At 37.7% G+C, this 25,805-nt stretch overlaps 4 protein-coding genes across 12 annotated transcripts in view; all 4 read right to left on the bottom strand.

The window, feature by feature from the left end:
• Positions 1 to 8,656, bottom strand: part of ehbp1l1b (EH domain binding protein 1-like 1b) — a 30,390-nt gene extending 21,734 nt beyond the window's left edge. For 5 of the 9 annotated variants that reach the window (XM_044140185.1, XM_044140186.1, XM_044140189.1 and 2 more), the window contains exons 1-7: positions 8,184 to 8,656; positions 4,447 to 4,504; positions 3,216 to 3,311; positions 2,643 to 2,696; positions 1,659 to 1,837; positions 300 to 418; positions 85 to 174 (exon numbers count right to left, since the gene is read on the bottom strand). In XM_044140185.1, coding sequence (XP_043996120.1) covers positions 85 to 174; positions 300 to 418; positions 1,659 to 1,837; positions 2,643 to 2,696; positions 3,216 to 3,311; positions 4,447 to 4,504; positions 8,184 to 8,287 — 700 coding nt within the window. In that variant the 5' untranslated portion in view covers positions 8,288 to 8,656. The remainder of the gene's footprint in view (positions 1 to 84; positions 175 to 299; positions 419 to 1,658; positions 1,838 to 2,642; positions 2,697 to 3,215; positions 3,312 to 4,446; positions 4,505 to 8,183) is intronic. The other 4 variants (XM_044140190.1, XM_044140191.1, XM_044140192.1 and 1 more) reach the window with 1 other exon arrangement.
• Positions 8,657 to 9,878: 1,222 nt separating this feature from the next.
• fam89b (family with sequence similarity 89 member B) lies at positions 9,879 to 13,248 on the bottom strand. Its single transcript, XM_044140184.1, has 2 exons — positions 12,801 to 13,248; positions 9,879 to 12,312 (listed from the first exon to the last, which is right to left on the bottom strand). The coding sequence occupies exons 1-2, from the start codon at positions 13,050 to 13,052 to the stop codon at positions 12,106 to 12,108; spliced, it is 459 nt and encodes a 152-aa protein (XP_043996119.1). The 5' UTR covers positions 13,053 to 13,248; the 3' UTR covers positions 9,879 to 12,105.
• A 1,305-nt stretch (positions 13,249 to 14,553) lies between these two features.
• Positions 14,554 to 17,543, bottom strand: znrd2 (zinc ribbon domain containing 2). Its single transcript, XM_044140183.1, has 4 exons — positions 17,426 to 17,543; positions 16,894 to 17,045; positions 15,886 to 15,970; positions 14,554 to 15,792 (listed from the first exon to the last, which is right to left on the bottom strand). The coding sequence occupies exons 1-4, from the start codon at positions 17,439 to 17,441 to the stop codon at positions 15,356 to 15,358; spliced, it is 690 nt and encodes a 229-aa protein (XP_043996118.1). The 5' UTR covers positions 17,442 to 17,543; the 3' UTR covers positions 14,554 to 15,355.
• A 1,254-nt stretch (positions 17,544 to 18,797) lies between these two features.
• On the bottom strand, positions 18,798 to 25,662 carry LOC122844579 (arrestin-C-like). Its single transcript, XM_044140182.1, has 17 exons — positions 25,513 to 25,662; positions 23,861 to 23,892; positions 22,952 to 22,982; positions 22,810 to 22,870; positions 22,686 to 22,730; positions 22,421 to 22,611; positions 21,839 to 21,898; positions 21,692 to 21,768; positions 21,472 to 21,607; positions 21,257 to 21,341; positions 21,096 to 21,168; positions 20,738 to 20,875; positions 20,444 to 20,527; positions 20,320 to 20,343; positions 20,186 to 20,235; positions 20,077 to 20,096; positions 18,798 to 19,196 (listed from the first exon to the last, which is right to left on the bottom strand). Exons 2-16 carry the CDS (start codon positions 23,866 to 23,868, stop codon positions 20,092 to 20,094), a joined length of 1,068 nt encoding a protein of 355 aa, XP_043996117.1. The 5' UTR covers positions 23,869 to 23,892; positions 25,513 to 25,662; the 3' UTR covers positions 18,798 to 19,196; positions 20,077 to 20,091.
• Between the last annotated feature and the right edge of the window lie 143 nt (positions 25,663 to 25,805).

Below are 25,805 nucleotides of genomic sequence, written 5' to 3'. Positions count from 1 at the left end.
GCAGACAGACAGACAGTGTTTCCATCCACACCTCCTCTTCACTGGCAAGGAAAAATAGTGACAGAAAAGGCAAGATGGAGCTACCTGAAGCTGGCAAAGTGACTCCAGAGGATGTTCGGGTGTCAGGAGGAAGAGGAGCAGGACGGTTTGGACGAGTTAGTGTGTGTGGAACAACTGCAGGAGCCATTAATGGAAAGAGTCCAGCAGAGAAGGAGTCAGAAAAACAGGATGGAATAACAGGGAAGGTTGTGTCAGAGGAGTGATGATAGGAAATGAAATCAGGAAAACGTTCTACCTACCCATGGCAGTGACAGACCTCTGGTCCTCCTCTTCATCACTCTCATTGAAGTCGTCCAGGTTGCCAATATCAGTGGGTTTGACACTCATGAGGCTGGCAAGACTCTGCATGTCTTCATCACTGAGAAACAGTAACAAACCTTTATCACATCACTGTTACAGATGGTTAGGCAACATCACTTTAAGGCATTGAATAATCAAATATGTGATGCATTTGACCCCAAAATATGTATTTTATTCTTAATAACTTCATTCAAAATTAGAAGAAACCAACAAAGAATCAGGCAATGCAAGTATTAGGGAAAACAGTGACCTTCACACTCATGCTCATGCTTAAAAATCTGACACTGTTGACACTCCGACGATTAATTTAAAATAAACTAACTCAAGCATTTCTGTAAAGTGTCTAAAAACTTTGAATTAGTCATTCATAACTTCCTAACATGATACAGAGGCCAATTTCACCCTGCTCCTCCTCAAAATAGAAAAGATAAAAGACATGCATCAAATATGACACATAGGTGTGGATTTTCATAGGTTAAAATATGGCAACATCTTCCTCAGAGAACTACTTCTTAGAGAAATATGCCATCAAAATGCCTTTTTCTGTCCTACCATCATAAACCCAAACAAATGCAGTTTGCTAAGCGCTACAGGACAGGTGTCAAACTCCAGTCCTCCCGGGCCGCTGTCCTGCAGTTCTTAGATGTGCCACAGGTACAAAGCACATCTAAAAGTTGCAGGACAGCAGCCCTGGAGGACTGGAGTTTGACACAGCTGCACTACAGGGACATTAACTGGAACTATGTGATGTGAGTTTAAGAGCCTTGAACAAAAACAAATCCACATAGTTTAGTATGAAACAAAGGATGAATGTGATTAAGCACCTCATGGACATTTTGGATTAAGGTGGAGAATCTGTAATGCTGTGGATTTTATTTGTCTTCCTAAAGCCCAAGGGAACCTTGTTAGTGGCAACATGAACTCACTGAAATACAAGAACATGCAACATGAACATGCCTCTGCTAGAAAACTAATAATGGGCCATTGGGTCTTTCTGGACAATATTGACCCAAAACATGTGTCCACATCAACAAAGAATTGATCCACCAGATGGAAAATCAACTTCTCCCATTGCTATCTCTGTTTCCAAACTGAAATCCTATAGAAAGTATGTGGGGTAAGCTGATGCAAAGAAAGGATAAGAGAGAACATCGGGCCTATCTTTATGTTTGATCCTGGTAAAAAAAAAATTAAGTAAGAAATGTGGAATTTCAGTAAAAGACTGACTACTCCATCAGAAGATTATTTTTTTCAGACTTTTATAAGTAGAAGACAGTAAAGTAATTCAAACAACTTACGTAGCTTTTCCTTCTCGAATAAAGACACACGACAGAGACAACTTGAGCTCAGCCTCCACCACTTTGACCGACAGTGGCTTCAGCTTCAGAGTCAGGTCAGTCTGGGTCAGTGTGGGACTGGCGAAGCGCTTCAGGTTGATATCAGCAGAAGCTAGCACCTTACGGTGACCTTTGTTCTCCTGTGGAAAATGAGTAGAAACAATCTTTGAATCTGAAGTATCTGAAGTCTGGCGCTTATTTTTATAGTGGAAGTTTTATTTGATAAAGTAGATGTGATTATTATGCAAAAGTTGGAACTCATCTCTTAATTTCTTTGAATTTTCAAGGAGCCCAACTTTGGATTTTGGCTGGTTTTTATATATTGTGAGTTTAGTGATGCACTATTTTACAAGGAATGTTCTTCATCATCCATAAAAAGACTTCAGAAGTCAATTGATAAACACACTTTGTGTCTATAAATACTCAGTTTGCAAAGAAAGATTTCACATAAAATCAAGAAAAGAAAAATGTAACAGCCTGTCTTCAGTCAGAGGCTTCTCCAAATTTGCTGTAATACAGACTGCTACAGGAGATCCTTCCTGGCCACGGTCAACCTCATCTACAGAAACCCTTTGAAGAATCTTGAATAATTAGGTTATAAAAACATTTCATTTCACTTTTTGTGAGTAGAATTTGATTTAATGCAGAAAAGAATCCCGTCACAAAGATTACTCTTGAAAATGTTCAATAATAGTTTTAAAGACATAGAATGTCTTTAATAGCCAGGCAGTAATACTTTAGTCATCCACTTTTTTAAAGCACACACTGCATGAAAAAGCAGCTAAAGAAAAAAAAAACAACAACTTCGAAATCCTGAAGATATAGTAATAAAGATTTTTTTAAATGATTACAAAAAAGTTAAAGGTTACCAAAACCTTTTTTGCACACTGCACTGTAAAAAGAACTTGGGTAAATTTGCAGCTTAAACAGTAGAGTGATACTTACCCCCTCAAGCACAAATGTCCATTCCTTGTCCTCAAACTCATCAGAGTTAGGTTCCTAAAGGAGTGATAAGAAAATTTGTTTCTAATGAAATATTCTCTGAACCTAATGATTCTGTTTCTTTAATTTCTATAATTTTATATTTAGATATGCATAAGCCCCTTGCAGACGTGCCAACTTTTTAAATCTAGGTGCAACTCAAAATATTAACTTTATGCCTTCAGTCTTTTGTACACATTATTCATTTAGATAACACGTCCATAACTCCCATTAGCTTACTTTGAGGCAGACAAAATGAGGTGGAGGAACTCAAGCACATTAATGATGGCTGCGTTCCACTTCACCATCTTTGCATTTTGGTTGTTAGGTAAATTATATGCAAAACCAGAACTTTATCTAAAAGGAATGCAGCCCCAGTTGAAGTTTGCAAGACTAGGCAATTTACAGAACGTAAAGTAAAGTTAGAGAGTGTAAAGTGCACAGAGATACTGTAAGTAGTTTGTTTTAGCTGGTAGAAAAAGTTAAACAGATAAACAATTTCCTGGGTCACCTCTCATAGTGTTTGAAATGGGATACCTTGAACAATGTAACGGAGATGTCAATGTTTTCTGGAACAGGCCACACCACCGTTCCCCTGTAGGGGTTCTTTATCCCAGGCTGCCAACTGTGGAGCTGCACAATAAAAAGTTAACATTAACAAATGCACTCTTAAGATAATTACGAGGCACTATTTCTTCCTCAGATGTAGCAAATCAAACAGCACAAGTCACATTTTTTGATGCCCAACAAGGAGAGGAGATGTCTAATAAGTGTGACTCTCCTCGGCCAGCAATGTTTCTGCATCAAAAGCCCATGCAGTCCCTTAAATGGCAAGTAGGAGCTGGCAGTCTCTGCAGTTGCCATTAATTTGTCAGGCGTTAGCATAGATATGTGTCAGAGAATCAGGCTGTAAGTCCTACAGCCAATTCACCACTTTGTCTCATAAACATAATGGATGTTACAGTTACATTTGATTTAGTTCAAAGCGTCTTAACTTGATGAAAATCTTTAAAATGTTTATAACTGAGCAGGACAGAAGTTCAGAAGTCAAAGTTCAAAAGAGGTGAAAGACTAGTAAACTCAAAAGGTAAAAACTTACTTAGTAAGTAAGAGACTTTATTCTGTTACATACAAATGCAAAACTCAACAAGTTTTCAATCTGATTGACTTCTATTTTATGTGCAAAAATGTATTTCCTAAATTGTTTGGTTAAAATTCTCTCTCACATTTTAACAAACAATATTTTTATATTTCTGGTCCTTTCATAGAGGTGGTCTAAACAGAGACCTCCCCAACATACAGGATTATCTGCATCTCCACTGAAAACAATCCTCATGCATCATGGAGAATGGATTCAAAATAAACATAACTTTTTTCTGGGGAAAGGGAGGCTGCGTTAAACTTGAACTCTGCTGTTCTATAACATGTCTGTTTAGAGGTTTTAATTCATTATTGACACATGGACAACCTTTAAGTCAAAGCTGGAGTTTTCTGCTTAGTTTTGACAAATACAAAGTTTTGGTAAGCATCAGCAAATTCTTCTAGGAAGCAGACTGAACAAATGCCTATATTTTTTGGATTTGAACTACTGAGGGATTTTAAAATGATAGAACATCAACTAATGCTGAGTAAGGTTCTCACTTGTCCAAAATGATGTTACTGTGGCAGATTAAGGGAAGGCTTTTGTGCGTGATCACAAAAGGAGTATCCCCCTGCGAATACACACACTCATGCATAAGTCTGTTGTGTTTTGTCATCTCAGCTTTACCTTAGAGCACATGCGTCTGTTCCTCCTGGTCCACACCACTCTCAGCTTGTCTGGTTGCCTTTAGAAACACACAAACACACCAAAACAGAAATAAGACCTTGCCTAATTTTGTAACTCAATAATTATTCCTAGTACACACTCTGCTTGAAAGATCGCATGAACAAGACAAGAAAAAGGGATGTGAAAAAGGTTTCCACATGTTACTTGGAAAGTTTTTAAATTAGATTTCAGACCATCTGAACAAAGTGGACTTTATGCCTAAATGCGATGCCACGGGGTCCAACACAAAGTCTTATGACTGTCACTGCTGAATAATACTGCCACTGCATCCAAGAAAAGCCAGTGCTAGTTGTATGAGTGTGTTTTTGCAGGAGTACATGGTGACATGTCCAGTTTGTCTGTCAGTATTTATAACCCAAGCAGCTGCTCATCTGTTATTAGACTGAACAGGGTGTGCATTCTTGTACCTGTGTGTGTTGGTAGCATCACTATATGTGCTCTCTTTAGTACAGGAAGTGAAAACGGAAACGGCAGAGTCATGTGACCAGACTGAGAAGTATATCTTCTTACAGGAAGAAGGAACCCCCTATAGTCTTCATGCAGATATCTAATTGTATAATATACAAATAATTTTTCATAAAACTCTTTAAAACTCAGTGGAAACACAGTCAAATGATGAAACCCATATGTTTCCACCCATAGCTCTGTGACTCTCACTGCTGCCTTGTATGTGAGTGTTTAAGCTAAGCCAACAGCGCTTTGTGTGCACATGTGTTTATGTGGTGTGTGTGTTAGTGGGTCGGCGTAGGCTTCAGAAATAGTCTGGGGGGCACACAGCGGGATGATGGCTGGAAGAGATGAGACAGATTTGGAGGAAATAATGAGGACTGTCATAACTTTTGCCAGAAACAGAAGTTATGACATGAAAATGAAAGATGCAAAATCATTAAGTAAGTGCAGAGCTTGTGGGTAATGATAGATAGCTTAGGCTGAGGTTTTACAGACAATAGAGGTGGCAATAAAGTTAGTAACATGTTATTAGTACAAGGTTGTTCAAAACAACAATGTTGGTGTCTTTATTGTGTTTCTCAAAAACTTTGCTGGTTATTTGGCCTATCTCTAGTAAATCTTAAACCTACAGGAAATGATTAGACAGATTTCTTTGGATGAAGTAAAAAAAAAGCCCTGCTTTAAATCATCATGACTTTCTAGGGAGTAAGGGGTTTATTTGTACATTCACCGCATACAGACCAATACTGCAATCAGTTATGATTTGTTTTCTCATTGTCTCCTGTTTCTGTTTTTGACCTTCAAGAACTCTTTGCAAAGACATGAGACTGGAGTGTAAATCATCTGAACTGAAAAGTAAATAGCATTGTGTGGCTTTCAGAGCAACATAACATTCAAAGAGTAGGTGCATGCCTTCATATTACTGAATATTACAAGCTTTTAGAAATATCTAACCCTCCACGTGGCCCATGATATCACTTCCTGCACCTGATAAATGATGTGATGTTCGAGGTGTTCAAAACCTTTGTACGGTTTAAAGTACAAATCACACAATGTTTTGGATAAGCTGTAGGGTTTTTCTTTATCTTTTTTTTCTTATTTGGAATTTCTCCCTTATTGCTTTAATATGCAATTAATTTTATCTATATGATTGAGTATTTTATTGATGTTCAATACTTGGTATTTCCCCTAACAGTGTGGAAACCTTTTCCATGAAAGTAGGGTGGGTATTTATCATAGATTTAGAAATATGATTAAATGCAATCACCGTATGCAGTTCAGTGATACAAATAAAAAAAAATTATATTTAACTAGTGTCCTAAAGAAGCCTATTACTAATGGATTTGTTTTTAATAGCAGTATTTGTGTTTGTGGGGCTATGACTGCTGTGCCATGCAGTGACAGTCATAAGGTTACCTACAAAAAGAGGAATAGATAGTTCTTATTGTCACTTTGATCTTTGTCACAATACCACAAAATATTGTGATAAAACTTTAAGCCTATATCATCCACCCCTACATGAAAGCCTAAAAGATTGTTATTGTAACCTCAAAAAATATAAGAGTAAGAAGTCTCAATACTTTTGCAAGCTACTGTACCAATAATAACAAAAACTTCCCAATTTCTTTATGTTATTGCCTCTTAATAATACCTTATCCTTTTTTCTCACTTCTTTGTCAAATCTTCAGGGGTTGTGATAAACATTTTAAGTTTCATATCAAAGAACTGTCATGGACGCTTATATAATAATTATATCCTTCCAGTTCCATGTAATATCAAAAGATACGTTTTTAAAACAGGAGGACCTCTGGACAAAGGGTAAAACTTCTTAACCCAACAATAAAAGTTTTAAACTTACAGCTGTAATTAATTCAATTGGCTGTTTATGTTAGAGTCAATTAGGTCTTTGTGACTCAGCCACATTTGTATGGCAGAAAATTTCCCCAGTGGGGAGATACAAAGAGCTTTGAGCAAAATAAAATATATTTCCACGTTAAAATAGCAGGAGATGATTTAGCAGATAATTTAGACTGGAATCCTATCCAGATTAATACTATGCAGGTTTAGCCTAAAGGCTAAAAACGGCTAGGCTTTCTGGAAATTATGCCTGTTAGATAAATTGGGTACTTTGGGGCAGTTGTGATTCTGATGGTCAAGTATTCAGAAGTCAGCTCCACATTTGCTTTGTGGACTGCCTCAATAATTGATAGCATTGATTCAACACGGTGTGGGAAACATTCACCAGAGAATGTGAATCTGTAACAGATCAGTTAACTGCATATCCATGAAGATTTGCATCATCCTGATCAACTCCTTGAACTCCAGCATCTCATCTTCGCCACTCTGCACGCTTGGATGTATCAAGTTGCCACAATGTGATTGGTTTATTTGGTAGTTGTGTTAATCAGTTAGACTGGTCTACATAGAGAAGGTGATAACTGTACAGTCAGAGCATTTAACATTTAAAGCGTCATTGGGTTTAAGTGGCTCTTAATCATTTTATCTATATTTTGGATTAAAAACCTAACCCAGTAATCTGGCTCAAAGTAGCCCGACCTTATTAAACTAAATAAATCAAGTTCTTGTAGGTTTCTGTTTAACCCACAATCAGGTCTTCAAAATTATAAAACGTCCACACAAGAACAGTCAAGCTCAAAGGGAAAATCCCCACACCCATGATTGCGCTACTATTTCTTCATCGAAAGAAAATAAACACTTAAATATAAGCTATACATTGAGTAAACTAAATTAAAGGATCTTGAATAATTCACACTGACTTTGAGAAGGTCTTAAAAAGGCTTAAATTTAGTTCGCTGAAATGTGCGGAAACGCTGTTTTTGCCCATCAGTTTGCTTATGTGTTTATAATTCTAAAACAAACGAAATTAAAGTGTTTCCTAACAGCATTCCTGAGATCAATAACACACGTAGGTGCGCCGGACTTCTGCCTTTAAAGATAAAGAAAATTAATGACTTTCTGTTTAGTGTCACAAAGATATCTGTCAAAGGCGGGGTCGGGGATCGAACCGACGACCACTAGCTTCAGCCTGCGGGCGGGGCGTCTTCAGCTGTCTCTGTTTAGCGGAAAGACCAACAACATGAGGCTGATCATGGCCATAACGGAGCCTTATTATAGCTAATAACACAAACACCTCTCGTGAAGAATGTTTTTAAGTCAAACAGTAAAAAAAGACGTTGACATATCGCAGACAAACCGACGTTACTCACCATTTCTTCGTGCACTCCAAGACAAGTTCCTGATAAGAAGCGATAAACTGGAACTTTGAAGCCTTTTTACCGACTCGCTGGAGTCGTTTCCAGACCGAAGTCATCGCCGCTGTTGGTAAGGTTAAAGTTTACACCCAGGGAGAGTTGAATAATCCAATTTTTATCGGCTGGTTCTGTGTCTTAGAAGAGGGTTTGCCTCCTCTTCATCCGCCGCTGATGAAACTCGCACAAGCTGCGACTTGCGCTCATTTGCAACACCTCGAACTGCACGCGCACTACACAAGATATAACCTGATGTAAACCCAGACGAGAAAAACAACGACAACAGGCAGGAGCAGCAAAGGAGAAACTGACTTCCCTCTGAGGCTTTAAAAAGTCCCAACTAAACAACTGCAGGAGTTCTCATTGACAGCTTGTCTTCCCCAGTTTGGCTTTAATCCACATGGAGGCAGCACAGCTTACTCAACTCTGGGTTGCTGTAACACAGATCTGCTTCCTCTTGACTCAGCCAACCCTCCCTTTTTCTGTCTGTGTCAGAGATCGAGAGAGAGAGGATATGCAAAATGAGCTGATATTGATGGAGCAGCAGGCCTTGCAAAGTCCCTGTAATACTTGGGGACTTTGACCCTGGCTTTCTGTATCACTGGAGCAGCCTTATCTAGCTTTATTTCACATAATCAACTCTGCATAGTCTAATTTCTTTGCTGTGTGCAAGGGTGAAAATCCTGTATTGGTAAATTCTGTCCCTGGTTTGTATCAGAAGTCACAGCTGTGACTAAGTCACTTCCTGAGCAACATCACCCCAAATGTTTCAGAAAAAACTGTGCTTCTTTCTGTAAACTACAGAAGCACAGTTTCCACACGAGAGAAACAGATCAGGTTCATTTTGTAAGTATATGTCTGTGTGTTTTCAGGTTAGGTCAAAGCACAGGGATTTTCCTCAGTGAGAGCAGCAGAGTATTTTTAGGCAGGGATCATTTATGGACAGAGGCAGCTGGATGGAGGAGTGTGGGGAAGCAGCAGCAACAGCGGGACGTGTGGTGTGGGGGGACAAATCTCTCATGACTCAGAGTTACTCTAATTTTACACTGTGAATTCGTCTTCAGTGCTTTCCACTCCTCGACCAAACATGTAAACCCACCTGTCAGTGTGATGCTCTGATGTCTTCATGTATTGTAGTTCAGAGTTGAACAGAAACATCTTAATCTCTTCATTACTGTGATTGGGATAACTGTAAAACAACAACAACAAAAAAACCTATTTACTAATAAAAAACCTGAATATTCAGCCCAATTTACTCTTTTGCTGAAAGTCATGTTGGGGAAATGGGAAATGTTTTGAACAAGGTCAAATGAGACCAAAATGAAACAAAGAAAGAAGAATGTTGGTAGAAACAAACCTTCAAATCCTTGAATGGGGATTCCTTTTTTTTGTTACAAAAACTTGTGAAGAGGTCAAAGGGTGTTAATACTTTTACAAGACATTGTACCAGTTAAGTATCTTAACTTATTGAGCATCTCAATTTGCTCTGATAACTTTAAATCTGTGTATATTTTGGGAATTATTTTATGTCTTAATGTGGTTTGTCTCTTTAATTAGCCATTTTGTAATTCACTTTGTGTCCAATTGAAACTATTTTTATTTTCATGGTTGTCAGACTCTGCTCATTAGTTGCTGCTATTTGTAGTAAATCTATATGTAATTTTTACCTTCATATTAGATGCATGTTAGATGTCAGGAGTCTGGCTCTTTCACTTTTATTGCACAATTTCTTTTAATATTTTTTGATTTAAAGACAGATTTGATAAATGTTTTACCTTTTGTACACAACATAATCTGGTCCTCCATTTTTCTCCTTGCTGGTATAAATACCAGAAAGGAGCTCCATTAACTTCCAGTTAACCATATCATGACTTTACAGTTAAATAGTGTCTTTGTCTGCATCCGTGTGGGCAGAACCAAAAGAAATGTGACTGCCAGTTATAGGTCCATATTTGAATACAGCTGATTGAAAACCACAAATGAGAATAGTTTTAGATGACATGAACAGAATTTGGGTACATTCAAATGTTTAGCTCAGTAACTGGCAGACAGAGGGGGACATTTTCTACCATTTCTGATATCTCTGCAGCTTGTGCACCTTTTAAATAAAGTGAAACATGAAACCATCCTTTGAAAACTCCCCACACCAAATGGTTTTCTCCATGCGGCTGCATTTGGATGACTTGGGGGCAAGGCAGAGAGAAGGAGCCCCTTCGTGAATAGGCACAGAGTGTCTCCTGCACAATACTATTGTCTTAGCTTAAGACGCTTTAATACACTGCAGAGTTAAATTTTTCAGGGTCACAGAAAATCCAAGCATGCACCCAAATCTACAAAATAAATGAAAGCTTTGGAAGGAAAACCCTGTGGGGTCTCCTGCACAGGCTTTGGACAAAACATGTCCTCACAATCTGATAGATTTGGACATTTCTGTCCGGTGAAGAGGGTAAATATAAACTAATATGTTGGATCCTGACAGACTCATACTAAAGAAGACTGAATACTGGAACTGAATCAAAATGTGTTGTGGAAACAGCAACTACTTCAACAATGTTGTCCCTTAAACAACCAGGTTGCTGCATCATTTTTTATTTTTATCTCTTTACTCAATTTAATGTTTGTTGTTTATTTGAATTGTAAAATTCACATCAGAAGTGAAAAAAGGATCATTGCTTTACATCACCAAAACCAGACATCTTACTTGAAGTTTTCAAACTATGTGTGGGAGTTAAATAAATAAAGCAAGAAACTTGGAAAGTTTATTTTGGCATTCAGAACTATTGAAGGCATGTTTGTACTAAATAAAAGTTGTTTCTAGGATTTGGGAAAATCTCATAATTAATATCTCTGAAAAGTTTCCAGATCATAACATAAATAAAGAAGATGTCAGAAAGGAATCTTTGTGTTTTAAATCTTTACTCCTTAGAAATAAACTCCCACAATTTGCAACCCATCCAGTTTTGTAAGGTCAGGAAAAGGCAAATTTTTAACATACTGAAGTTTAACATCACAAAAACGATGTTCTGTCTGACCTTTTAGAAATGTATTTAAATCAGATTATTCCTATGAACTTCAACTGTTCTTTACTTTTAACTCTTTCACTACTTAGGTGTAATTTAAAGCTTCATAAAAGGATCACATGAGCCGAATCCAAATTATTTCATGTTGATTACCATTCAAATGGTGAAAACTCGTTTTTGTGTGAATCTTTTTTTTCCTAGATGTACTTCAGATCTCACTCTCAAACAATTCATTCTTTGTATGCAATCAAAACTTCCCCACTTTTTATTAAATGCACAACACAAATATAACATAATCTTGATTTGGACTGTTCAAAACTACATTGTTGACCTGCTGGTTTCTTTTCTGCGTTTTATGTTTCATTTTTCTTTTTTAAAAAGACCCTTAGTTGTGAAGAAGAAACCTCTCTTTAGTGTTATCCCAACAATCCTAATTGGACTTTATCTAAAATGTTCATTCCTTTCTAGACACAAACTATATGCAAATGATTAAAAATAATAATTTATTAAATCAGGCATAAAAGTTAGTAAATGTTAGTAAATGTGTACTAAAATTCTTTCTCAAGTCCATCAGGTTATAAGTATGATATGAATGATGTGATGTGATGGGCAAACGAAATTAACCTTTAAGAAAAAATAAAAGCCACATTAATGTGCTTAAAGTTAACATGAACATTACAGTGATCTCATATAAAACATTGTTTAATTAACTGCTTTTCTACAAAACAAGCATCGAATGCTTTCTTACTGAGCAAAATGTGCCGGATAAACAGGCATGTGATAAATTAAAACATCAATAAAAAAGGGTCTCAAAGAGCCAAATGGTCTCTTTTCCCCATCGGTCCATGTGTGTATATTTACTAGTGAAAATGAAAGGAGTTTCTGGGAGAATGCTGAGAAGAATTCTGTGCTTTATCCTCATTCTTCTCTAGTTCATCCTCCTCCTCTTCATCCTCAGAGTATCCGTTATCAGCAGTGATGGAGGCTTCGCCCTTGCATTCCTGGATGGTCTCATGGAGAGACCACAGCTGGCAGAGCAGAGACATGTCGAGCTGACGTAGACCCACCTGATATACAGAAGCAGAAAATGAACCAAAAAGTCCCCATGCAACGCTCCCATACAGACCCTTGTGTTTTTAGCTCATTATGATCACAAATAATGTATTTTGAAGGTAAAATTAAGACATTGTGTAAAAAACCGTGTAATTAAAGGTAAAAATAAATAATTAAAATCCGCTTTTAAAACCACAACAGAAAATGGTGACTCATTTTTTCAAGAAGTTTAAGCCATTAAATTTTCCACAAGGGAAAATGACAGAGTAATGGAACATGCATTCTGCTCTGGAAAAGGCACAAAGGGAAGGCAAATAGTAAAAATTTGAATTCCCTAATTCGGTCAAGTAAACAGTTCATGGGAAGCTATCATTTTTCCCCTCCTTAAAGTCAAAGCTCATGCAAGCTGATGACGTTAAGTTTCTAAAACAGCCGAAATGTCCCAAAGGAAGATTTACTGTCCCACCGTGGATGCTTTGCGGCAGATGAGTAAACAGTTTACCATCTCTTTGCGCAGCAGCGCCAGCGCAGCGTCCAGTCCACCAGGTTTGGCAGCAGCCGCCTCTCTGCCTCCTCTGCAGCTGATCTCGGCTTGGATGCGGCTCCTCTTGCTGTGCATCTTCTGCATGTCTCTCCACGACCCGCCGCTGGAGTTCAAGATCCCGCTCAGACTCTTAGGCAGCGGCGGCAGCCCCTCTGCTGCGAACACAGCGGCACCAACCCGATAATCTGCTCTGCTTAAACTCCCGTCCATGACACTTTTTCCTCAGTCAAAGTGGATTTTATGTTTTCAAAACCTCTCAGAATCAGCTGCTCACACAAAGGCGCTGTTTACTCAAAGAAAATGAGATCATCTTCCTGGATTCAAACGGGAGAAAATTGATTCTTGGCTGCAGAAAGAATATGAAGCTTCCGGGCTTTGTTTTGCATCCTGCTCTTTGTGTAAAAGAAGGGGCGTTCACTGACAGCCCCCACCTTCCCACCCCTGCACACGGACAAAACAAAACCCCTCATCGTTGTTTGCTACAAATGGAAACTGATTCTGCTTTAAACCACTTAATTAAATAGTTCTTTCATTTGATGTGGATGCAGTTATTTTTTTCTGACGATGTTGAGACAAACATGTTTTTGTTTTCCACACTTAAAATCGAGAAACAGCAGTGGGTCTTCCACACATCTTGCAATAAAATTCCAGATATGTCGAGTGCATGACTAACAGACAACATATTCTCCCACCTGAACAATGAATCTCTGTAGCTCCTCCAAAGTTACTAAGCCTTTTGACTGCTTCTTTGATTAATGTCATCTTTTGTACAACTGCTGATGTGCCATCACACTTGTGGACGATTGCTTGATCTATATCAGATGTTCTTATTAAATTAAACCTCTGATTCCTCAGCTTTTCCGCTGACCTGTCTGCTGTGCTTCCTGCTCTTCATCAAGGTATTTTCATCAAACGGCAGAATCCTCTTGAGTTGAGCTGCATCTATGCACACTCGTTGTCCAACTGACTTTGTTGGTAATTGTTGGATTTGATTTTATAGATGAATGAGAATAAAAGGGGCTGGATAATGCACAGCTCAGCAAGCTTTCAAAGCAGAACCTTGGACAACTGGTATCCATTCACTTCACAATTAAGTTTCACTTTTTGTTGGTCAGTTAAAAAAAAAAAAAAATCACAATAATATATGCAGAAGCTTGTGACATGAAAGAAATATAAAAGTAGACCAAGGAGAGTAAATATGTTTGCAGGGCACTGTATTACTTAAGGGCTGCACAGTGGCGCAGTTGGTAGAGCTGTTGCCTTGCAGCAAGAAGGTCCTTGGTTCAATTCCCGGCCTGGGGTCTTTCTGCATGGAGTTTGCATGTTCTCCCTGTGCATGGTGGATTCTCTCCGGGTTCTCCGGCTTCCTCCCAGGTTAATTGGTTTCTCTAAATTCTCCCTAGGTGTGAGTGTGTGTGTGAGTGTGTTGTTTGTCTTGTATGTCTTTGTGTTGCCCTGCGACAGACTGGCGACCTGTCCAGGGTGACCCCGCCTCTCGCCCGGGACGCAGCTGGAGATGGGCACCAGCAACCCTCCCGACCCCATTAGGGAAGAAGGGTGTTCAGATAATGGATGGCTGGATGTATTACTTAAGAACTCTGAAAGTCTATGGGGATAATAATTTCAGTTCATATCATTTTTATTTCACCTATTTTTTTTAAAAATAGATAATTTTTGTCTCCCTCTTGTGGAAAGAAACACACTGTGCAACTTCAGAACAGGATTTATTCTGGTCCATTATTAAAAAACTAGCTACTTCGGACACATCATTAAGGATGGGATCTATAAAATGAAGTGCCATCATATAATGTACAATTGCAAAGATTTATTTATTCTACTTGCTATAATAAATTGAAAATAAAACTCATACAAGCATCCATGCAAAACATCAACATGACTGTCAGCTTTACCTGAAAGTTTTTCTTCCAAAAGCCTCACAAACCACGTTTGCATCTCAAGAGGGTCAAAAAGAGAATTTTTAAATCAAGCCAAACAAATTTTGAACTGCAAGTGATCTCCAAAAGGTTAGATGTAAGCAACATCACATTCAGGAGTGTGAAGGCAGAATAAATTTGCTAATTTAACAAATTTGATTTGCAGCACAGGAACATTTTGCAAATGGCTGTGGAGAAACAAGAGGGCACAAGATCACAAGATTTCATTTTCTATGTAGAATCTCCCTGGTTTAATAATCTCAATAGGATACATTTAAACTAATATGAACAAGTCAAAAAGTCTGAAATGCTAAATGTTGGTAATTTTAAGATACAATTTGACAAAAGCTATTACATCAGTATGTCATGTTTCTGTTAGGTGCATGCCTGCATAATTTCAGGAGTAAGTCATGCACTTTAAAACATCTGAAACCTAATTCAAGTGTGTTTAGGAACAACTTCAGATTCAGCTGTAAGCAAGTATTCAGATAGAGAGAGAAGCAAGGCAACAGTCAGTACTCCGAAGCAAATAAGAAGCAGCGCTCATATCACTTTATGCTTTTCGTCTGTCCTGTGTGCTTACTGACTGAGCTCCCTGAGGCTTCGCAGTGAGTTGGCACAGCTGCCGATTAGGCTGCACAGCTGGATGCTGGCCTCCAGAGAAGCAGAGCTCTGTAACTGGGTGGTGGCCCAGCGGAGTTTAGTCAGAACCGCTTCTTCTGCTTCTTCCAAAACGGGTTGCAGGGTGGTGTTCTGCGGACAAACCGGGGGACGGATGGGAGCCAGGGTGGTGGTGGTGGTGGAGGCAGGAGGCGGAGGAGACGCAACAACGGGTGGAGGCAACAGGGCCCTTCCTCCAGCGGCGGCCCCCTCGCAGTGCTCCGGTCTGGGCTGAGGAACAGACACACTCGCCTGACTGCTGGTTGGTCCTCCGTTGAGTTCAGGTGCCGCTGCCGGAACCTGGGCTGCCAGCTGTCGCTCTCTCACCTGGGACAAGGCAGCTTGTGGATTTAGAGCTATAAAAAAAAGTAAAGAGGATAAACTTAAACATCTGTAAAAAGAATAAAGGAAAATGAAAACTGCAGAAAAAAAAACATGTAGGAGTTTACCAGGGTTGTCCTTATCAATATCAGAGTCCAACTCCTGACATGAGACACAGTAGTACTTCTGCTGTCTGTCCTGAAGAAGAACGGTCTGGAAACACAAACATGTGCCTCAGATAAGGGAATCTTTCTCCATTGTTTACACTCAAAGGTATGACAACAACCTCCACTCACTAATAGTCATTGCTCCCAGTAACTCTGTTTTTTTACTCATATTGTAAATGTCTGCAGTGCAATAATTGTTACTGACCTTTAGCATCTTCAAAATGCTAAAGGTCACAGGAAACACACAGGACAAAGGCAGGAACACGTATATCGCCATTGATATTGTCATATTTACTAATATTAATATTATAACTAATGAAAACTCAGCATTCAGTTTCCCAAAACATTTGAATATTACTTAAAACCATTAAAAACAAAAGACATAACAGTACAAAAGACCCTAAACAGTCATACAGAGCTACAGAAGCAAACATGTTAATGGAAAGTTGAGAAGAAGGAAAAAGTATTAGGAAAAACGTGCAAAATACATTACTGCAGCCTCATTCCAAGAGTTTGGGGATTAACAACAAACTCCTTGGACTGCAAAAATATTTAGTGATTATATATATTTTTATTCACGATGTATGAATGTAATTTAGTGATGCTTGTGCCACAAGCATGATTAATAAGCATGGGGACTGAAGGCTGGCCCATGTTGTCCAACCTGACAGATGAGCAAGAGAAACTGATATTGGGTGAGGAAGTTAATGCTGGAGAAATATCAGAAGACATACTCCAGATCCAATCACCTCTCATTACACAGGACTTAAAAGTATCTGCTGCTAAAATCTTAGTAATTTAACATATTTGGACTGCTGCGACAGTAAAATGAGGACTGAAACAGAACTACGCAGGCTGTAACAGTACTACTCCTGATCAGTGTGCTTGAACTCATTCTCAATATGAGAGTATATGAAGTGCTTCCCCTTTTATTCCGACTAGATTATTACAAGCAAACGTCCTGCTTACCGCGCACACCTCGCAGCAGTCCCCCAGCATCTTGTACCCTTTGAGGAGGTAATCTCCCATGAGCTTGCTGATCTTGTCCTGTCTCTCCCTGCGAGCCTGGATCACCTTCATCTCAGCTTCTGTTGGAGGCTCCCACTCAAAGTCTTCTTCATCTACAGGTCGGCAACAACAAGTGAAAAACAATATCCGAGCAAACACACTATGATAATATCAGCTATGCTACATGCACACACTTCTGTAATATCGTTACAAACATGCTACCTGTATAATTGTTTATTACACACTGTAAATATTTCAGTTAATCTGTTTGAGTAAAGTTTTATTGATCTCTGTTTGCTTGCTACGATAGTTGTCAGAAAATAATAACAAGCTAGCAGTCAAAGCAACCAGGGTAACGTCAAGATAACAGCACGTACACGAAGCAGCTCAGTCGATGTAAGCTAACAGAAATAAGTGCTAAATACTATTATACATAACCTATACAAGTTGTTGCTTAAAACTTCGAAATTAACAGACAGTTACGTTCACAAACCTCCATTCAAAGCCATGTTGCTTCACTGCTGCTACACGTTGTGAGTGATGTGTCTTCTTCGTGGTTAGTCAAAGAGTCAGGTGGCGTTTACCGCCCCCTGCCAGCTTTTACAAAAAAACATTCTTCTTCTTCTTGTTGGTTTTACTGGCAACAAACTTTTAGTGGCATTACCGCCACTTACTGGTATGGAGTGTGATTCGTAATTATCTATCTATCTATCTATCTATCTATCTATCTATCTATCTATCTATCTATCTATCTATCTATCTATCTATCTATCTATCTATCTATCTATCTATCTATCTATCTATCTATCTATCTATCTATCTATCTATCTATCTATCTATCTATCTATCTATCTATCTATCTATCTATCTATCTATCTATCTATACACGAACACATTCAAATACAACTTTGTATTCTACCCATCTATAGCATACACACATTTACAAACACACCCACTATAATAAAATTCTATGAAATAATTTAATTTGATTTAAAAATCTAATAAATATTTGTATATGTTTACTCCCCAAATTCTTCCTCAAAATTTCTAATGAATGAACATTTTCCTTAATACTTTCAAACTCTCTCCTCATGTATCTTCTTTCTTTTTCATATTTATGACATTCTAATAGAACATGCTCTATTGTTTCTTATTTTCCACTGTAATCACATGTGCCAGTATTATGCTTTTGCATTTTAAAAAGTGTATAAATAAGTCTTTTTCAAAAACCTAAACGCAGACGGAATTTTTCCAGAGTTTTTCTTTGGACTTTTAAACTGCTGTTGAACAGCTAAGAACCCAATCATTAAGAATATCTAACAGAAGTGTAAAGTGTTACATGGTGGAACTCATGCAAGAAAAACTTGTCATCAAAGGTTCAGAATCCTGCACTTGGAAACAACATTTTCTCCTAATACACTTTAAATCCAAACCCACCAGAGCATCTTCTTCCCTTCATATTTGCTGTGTCCTTTTTATGGCCTGCTGTAAAGTGCACTACGCTGTTTACAGGGCTTGAAATCTGAAAAATTCAAGTGGTATTCAAATATTTGCAAGATACTGTCCATTTATTCTCATTAAATGATTCCAATATTATTAAGAAAACAAACAGTATTAAAATCAGGGCCATGTTAATAAGAATTAATGACAAACAGAACTTTTGTTCTCAGAAAGTTGTTTGACATTATTCAGCACTGTGGCTAGAGGCACCAAAATCATGGAGGCTTCAAAAGTGCAACATCTTCCATCATTAAGCAGCTACAAACAATATCAGCAAAGATTATAGGAAAAAAAATTTGATTTTAATATTTAAAATAAATAAGTAGACAATTATACTTTGAAATCACAACTACAACACAAAAACATTTCTTTCCAAGTCATTTATTTTTTCTTTATGGGTAAGTACAGTATATGTCACAGAGTTCAAAAGCACAGTGGTTTTATGGGCTTCAAACTGACATTTTATGGGAGAAAGAAAATTCCACTTATGTGAGGGTGTAGTAAGGGTCTTGTGAATTACTTTTGTTTTAAACACCAACATTCTCTACAACTACATGGGAATACTCTCTACATGAACAGAAACAACAAAAGATCTAACAGGGGATTGATGTTACATCTTATTTCCTTCTGTCCTTCATGGAAATGTTTTTCTCTTCTCTCTTCTCTCACCAGCCACAATCTTCTTCTTTGTATCATGTCACTTGCTTTGGTTGTCTTGTTGTCTTTCTGCAGGTGTCTTCTCAATCTGCAGTGTAACATCTTCTCTGTTTAGGATCAAGCACAAAATTTAGACTGTGAAAAATCTTTAATGAAGTATTAGCGACTGAGTCATCCAACAGGGCCTTTTAAAAATGTTTATACAATCTTGAAATATTCAATATCATCCAGGATTGCACTGTTGTTTCAGTCTCCTCGAACTCCAGATTTGTTACATTATCAAATCATTCTTTCACCTAAGCTCTGGATCTCTGCAGCTCCTCCAGAGTTTCCATGGCTTCTTTGCTGTTCTGGTTAATCTTTTCTCTGTATGGCTTGCCAAGCTTTGGTCATGGCTGAGGCCACGTGTTGCTCCTTTGACTCTCCAAAGTGGCTTTTATTCAGCTTGGCTAGCATTGATACAGAACTGATCAGTGTTTTCAAATTTGGCAGAAGTTAAAACAAAAATGCTTGCATTTTTTGTTAATTTACTGCAATAGAGGCATATTAATTCAATGTCAAAATGAAACAGAAAGAAGTTTTTGTCATTTTTGTCACTTTGTAACAAAGCAGTATGTTTTTTCCATGTATGGAATATTGCATGTAAGGAAATACTTGCTTTATTTGTAGAAGTTTTACATTTCTGTTTTAAAACCTGTACACATAAATGCACATTACTGTTTAACCATAAACCTTTTTTTGTTGTTGCAGATAAACTTTATTTGGATCGCTTGTTTAATTTACAAGTCAGGTAAGTTCTAAATGGAATTCCTTGCACTGGATTTTATTTTGGTTATCAAAGTAACAGGGGCAGATTACACATACAAACATCCAATGAAACACTACATTGTATTGGTGTAATAAAACAAATTGACGCTTCGCTTCCACAAAAATTTCAGAGACTAAATTACATAAATTCTGACGTCGAAATCTAAAAGCAGTACTTACAGCGATGCGGATCCTTTACTCTGCCCAGATTGGAAGAATTAAAAAATAAACAACAATTCATTAATATCAGCAAGACATCCTGAAATGTGTGTTAATAATGAAAAAATACCTTCAGGTTTGGGGTGCATGAGGTTCAGTGGCAGCTCCACAGTGACATCGCTGTGCAAGAAAATAAACCAAACAATTAGCAAGAGCTGCTTGGTAATCAGCTGTGCTATAGCTGCTGTGATGGATGCTGCTTACCTGGCAGTAAGGCCACCCAGCAGGCTAAGGGGCAAGGACAATATTATAAGATTTTTTCCTCTTCATTTAATCCTCTCTAATCTTTAGATATCTTTGAGACAAAAAAGGTGTGGCACAGACTCACCCTCCTCCAGCCACCATGAGGTTAATTATAATCTTGTAGGAAACCAGGATACCCAACACCTCTTTTTCCACACCCTGCCGCAGCCTGTGTGAAAGAGGGATTTACAAGGATTTCAGGGATTAACAGGTTTATTTTAGTTAAGAGTACTACCATACGACATCATGGATTTCAAAAGAAGCAACAGCAAAACTATAAAGTCTAAAAAAGAGCTTATATCCAAAGGTGTGAACACAACTTAATCCTGTTTTTTTTTCTTTTTTTTAGCTTTGACTGATGTGTTGTTTTTGCACTAACATAGTGGTGGAGGCCAGGTTTGTGTCCTCATCCTTCAGCCGTCCATCCAGCGCCAGACCTCTTTTCTCCTTGTTCTCAGACAGAACTGGTGTGATGTTCAGAGTTTTATCCAAGGTGCCGTTGGCTTCCACTGTCTCTCTGAACAAACAAACAAAAGCCATTATAATATCAGAAAATTATATTAATTTATCTGTTCTATGTGGCCTTTCTAACAGTTCAGCCAAACAGTTTGATGGATCTGTCTTGGCTTATATTTTTGTGGTAAATTTGCTTATTTGTGCGAATGTTTCCTGATCTGTAAAGTTGACTTGCCATCACTTTGACTAAATTTTATTTTCTGATAGGCTCTAAGACGTACCCAAACTCTTGGGAAAGAACAGACTTGGTGTATTTGTCAGCTGAGTAGAGAACAATGTCGGTGGTTTGGTCCACTGTGAAAAGAGAGTGAAGTAGATATATTTTCAGGATGAGCCTAGATGTTAATTAAATGATCAATAAATCAATAACACAGGAACCCACCAGAGACTTTGATTTTCTTCACTGTTTTGTTGCTCTCGTTGTTGATTTTGATTTTGATTGGAATAGATTCTCCGTGGAAGTAGAGCTGTAAAAACACAGAAATTAGTTGGAGCTGTTTGTGTTGGTTTTCATCTCTCTGTTTTATAAATACAGTATCTCAGTGTTGTAAATTAAAAGTCAAATGTTAGATAAGTAAAACAAATTTGCCCCCCTACATCTTTCTCCATTGATGCTTCTAAGTGAACGGGTTTGTCAGACATCATGAAGCTCTTGCAGATTTCAGCCTTGGGGCCGGCTCCCACTTGAGACGGGGCGTACTGGATTTTACGGATGACAAGGCGAGCGGTGTCCCTGTCCGGAGCACACAGATATAAACACTAAAAACATGACTCAGACTGAAAACCGAAGCAGGACTGATAACAAAAATGCACTCACTTCTTTTCAATCTTTTCATCTGGGTTGTTCTTCTCCATGGCGAGGTAGGTTTTCACCTCGAAGTCAACACCACAAGCCTGCAAAGAGACACAAAATGATGAAGGTCTTGCATATTTCATGATGTGTGGATTTGAAAAAGGGGCGCACCTTTCCCTTGTCATCAGGTCCGGGCTGCAGAGAGACTGAGCATGGCAGGTTGTTGGGAATCTGGAAAGACAAAATGAAGCAGCTTCTAATCAAACAAGTCATTTTTCATTACATTGTTTACAAATATTTGCTTTCAAAATGTCTGAATAGGAATTATGCATCAGGATGGTTTCATTGCATATCCATTCTTTTCAAATCAATTAAATACAATTTGGACATATAGAGTAGGGAAGTAATAGTACTGTTTTTCTTTCTATGAAATCCATTTGATTTAAAAAAAAAATTAGTTTTTTTTCTACGTAACTTCACTAAGATTAATTTCTTACATATGTCCAAAATTGTAATGCTGGTTTAATGGCAGCACAGCTAAATGGCAGCATAAATACTATTTAAATGAATAAACACTGAGCCTTAACATTATGCCAAGTTTAATAAAAATTTTTCACTTCTAGTGCCTCTTTTCTAACTTATTTTCAATTTGAAATGAATGAAAATAGAGTTTTCCCAACAGTTCCAGCAAAGTGGTTCAGCACCATGGACAGAGGCATAAAAAGCAGCTGAGGTCTTAAAATCCTCTCATACCTCAAAGGAGAAAGGATAGGCATTGTCCCCCGCCTTCTTCAGCAGGGTCTCATGCATGGCGCTCAGTTGCGGTTTGTTGCACTCTGGGTAGATCTGGATCTGCTCGAACCAGATGTCCTTCCTGAAGCACAGGCCCATCACGTCCAAGTCTTCACTACCATATCGGAAGGCACAGGCCAGTTGCACGAAAGCTGCAAACATGACGACATTTGAACATTTATCACTGAGTTACTCTTTTCTCCAAGGAGAAGCTTTTTTATGTTACCTTTTCTGTCACCAAAATCTGCTGTGTCCACCTTGACAACACCATCTGGATTTGGGAAGAGTTCTGGTTAAAATCTTGACAGTACAACCTCAGAAATATGGAGAAATAAAAATAAAACACACACCAACTCTGTCCACTGCAGACACATGGTCCACATAGTCTCTCTTCCCCAGGTAGAGAGTAAGCTGTCAGGCAGAGGCAATTGGAAAAGTTATAAAAGTCAGAACATCACAATCAAAATGTTGAAGCAAGAGAGGGACACTAACCCCTCCATTTCCACTGGTCTTCTTGAAAATCCTGAGAAGAAATGAGAAAAAAACCCACAAATTTAGAAACCGTTTCTCCTCAGTACTTATGTTACCTGTCATTTATTTGCAGTCTTACGGGATTTACTAATTAAAGTCAGGATTAATGGTCGATGTAATTAAGATTCAGTGGATAGCACTGGTTTCCCTGGCATGTAAAAGTAGACCCAGTAAGTCTTTATTCTGCTTTATCCAGTTAATAGCTATGTGTGGAGCCGCTTTACTTCATCCTGCCCAGATTGAGAGGCTGGGTCAGGTGAGGGAGTTGCAACCAAAGTGTTCTCAAATAGCCAATAACCTTTGTGCTCCCGCCTGAAGCTTCTTACCAGTGTTAGTGTCTGAGTGTCTGTTAACATTTCAAACAACGCATGACCTCATGATTCCTTACAAACCACAAATAACACCTTAGGGCACTTCTAGAAATATTTTCTTGGGATTTTGATATAAAAAAATGATTTCACTGATCAAAATTGTATGTGTTCTTTATTCAAAGGAGTTTCACATTGAATATTCTGATCATCATGCAACTGGTTATTAAAATGTCAAATAAAAACCTAATAGATACATTTTAAGTCAGTAGCTGCGGTGAAGTTAGAATTCAAAGTTTAATCTTAAACTTTAAATGACAACAATTCCTACTGAAAGCACCCAATCACAATGCTATACAAAAGTATTTATGTGCTTTTATTTTTATTCATGGTTCATCATGTCACAAGCAAATTTGATAGATTAACAGAATGTAGTGGTTTTCAACATTTTATCAAAATATACACTAAAAGGTGTGGGCCATTTTTGTGAAAGAAATAAAAAAAGAATGGAAGAAAGAGAATAAAAAAGCACAAAAGAAAAAGTGGAAAAAATAATACTTACTTTGCCATTTCTGGAAGATGTTTCAAAGTTTCCTGTGGAGGATTAGACAAAAAAGGGCAATTTAAGTTAGGGAAAGGTCACTTTGTTGGTCATAAACACTGATTGTGTGTCTACTGTCAGGTTTTTAGCAGGTGTGGTGATATTTCTTTTCGAGAGGCCGTAGGAGGTTAATCTTTTGCGATAAGATTACGCCACTGGTGTTAAAGGCCAATGCCAAAGCTGTTATTCTTTCAGCCAGCTGGCTCCAACCTCGTAAACATACGCATCAGAAAAAAACCAACAAAAAGACAGTTTACATTCAGCACAGTTTGTTCTCTCACAGTTAAAATTGTATTAAGAATTGATTAAGTGATTAAACATCTAAACGTGAAATGTGTATCTTGAGTTGGTATTTTTGAACAAATGAGCCCTAAAAGAAGAATTACAACTTCTCACAACGGATTATGAGAGGACATGCTTCAAATTGTGTCTTTTAATAGGAGTTTCATCTTTATTTAATAACAATATGGTATGCACGAATATGTTGCATATAGTTTTCTGTACTTTTGATTAGATAAATACGTTTACAACCAGGGAAAGACCAAAAAAATATACTGTCAAGCCCTATAATTTATAGAGGATTTACTTTATTTTTTGATACATCTGTACATGAGCAGTAAATGCTCATGTACAGATTTGAAGAAGTTTGCAGTTAAGCCTTTTAACAAAAAGTATAAATTCTCTCAAATATCATGCACTAATAACTTTCTTAATGTTTAGAGTGATGAGATTGGTAAATCTGAAGATTTCAGGTTGAACCAAAGAGGTGCAGAACACAGCTAACACAGACAAACACACGCATACAAACAAAATGACCCTGTGGTTGACAGAAATACAACTGAATCATTGTTAGATTAAAGAAAAGTTTTTGCTCAAAGATGTTTTAGAAGTTAAAAATTTTACACTACTGTTTGGCTGTGCTACTTTTTGGTTTTTGTAAGGAAAAATATTTGTCCATTTTTTGGCTGCTGAGAATGATGAGGCATAACTTTACTCTGAAGAGAAGAATCTCACCACAGAACTAAAATCTACTTTAATCTGAAAACAAGTTCAAACTGACCTCGCATGGCCAGATTATCACTCTGCTGTGACTACTACACAATCACATATTTGACCTTAAGATAGTTTACACCAACTGACACTTAGGACTTCACGATATCAGAAAATGAAAATAAACCAGTAAAATTGCATATTGTAAATGTTAAGATGATTATATGACATGTAGTAAAAAACACAACCAAATGCTTAAATCTGTTGTTAAATTATTAATGTCAGCCTGCTTTGGATTTATTGCAGTAAAAGACTTAATTAAATATTACATTTATATATGTATGACATTTGTATAATGAAAATAATTTCTGTTGGTTTTCACAAGCAATAACAATAGATTTGCATTTTTTGGTTAAATACAACACCACTTAGGTCATTACCAATTTACCAAACTTGTCAGGGTGATAACGTCTGTATTCCTAAAACTTGCAATCGTCTACAGTCATCTGTCTGTCAAGTATCCACAATTTTCTGTCCCAGCATCAACTAAAACACTCGTAGATCTCTGCATATATGTAAATGTAGCGTAAATCATGAGTATTTACGCTACAAGAAGGTCTTACCTCAAGTTCTTAGTGTCAGTGTGTGTCGAGGTGAGTCGGGAGTGTGGCCAACAACATTTGGTGTCCCTTATATACCATCTTGCTGTCTCGGTTTCAGAGTTGACAGCTACATTGCTGTCGTTGCCTCCTCCATAATCCAATTAAGGAATCAACCCACGGCTTATTTTGGGCTACAAAGAGTTTAAAAATGTCACTCAGATAACCCAACAGCCACCACATAGCATGGAAATAGTAGGCTGCTAATCCAGCCTGCTGTTCACTGCAGAAGTATCAAATCCAAGATAGGACAATAA

This window comes from Gambusia affinis, linkage group LG15 (assembly GCF_019740435.1).
Source record: "Gambusia affinis linkage group LG15, SWU_Gaff_1.0, whole genome shotgun sequence".
Taxonomy (NCBI): Eukaryota; Metazoa; Chordata; class Actinopteri; order Cyprinodontiformes; family Poeciliidae; genus Gambusia; species Gambusia affinis.
This window is presented reverse-complemented; position numbering and strand designations above follow the sequence as displayed.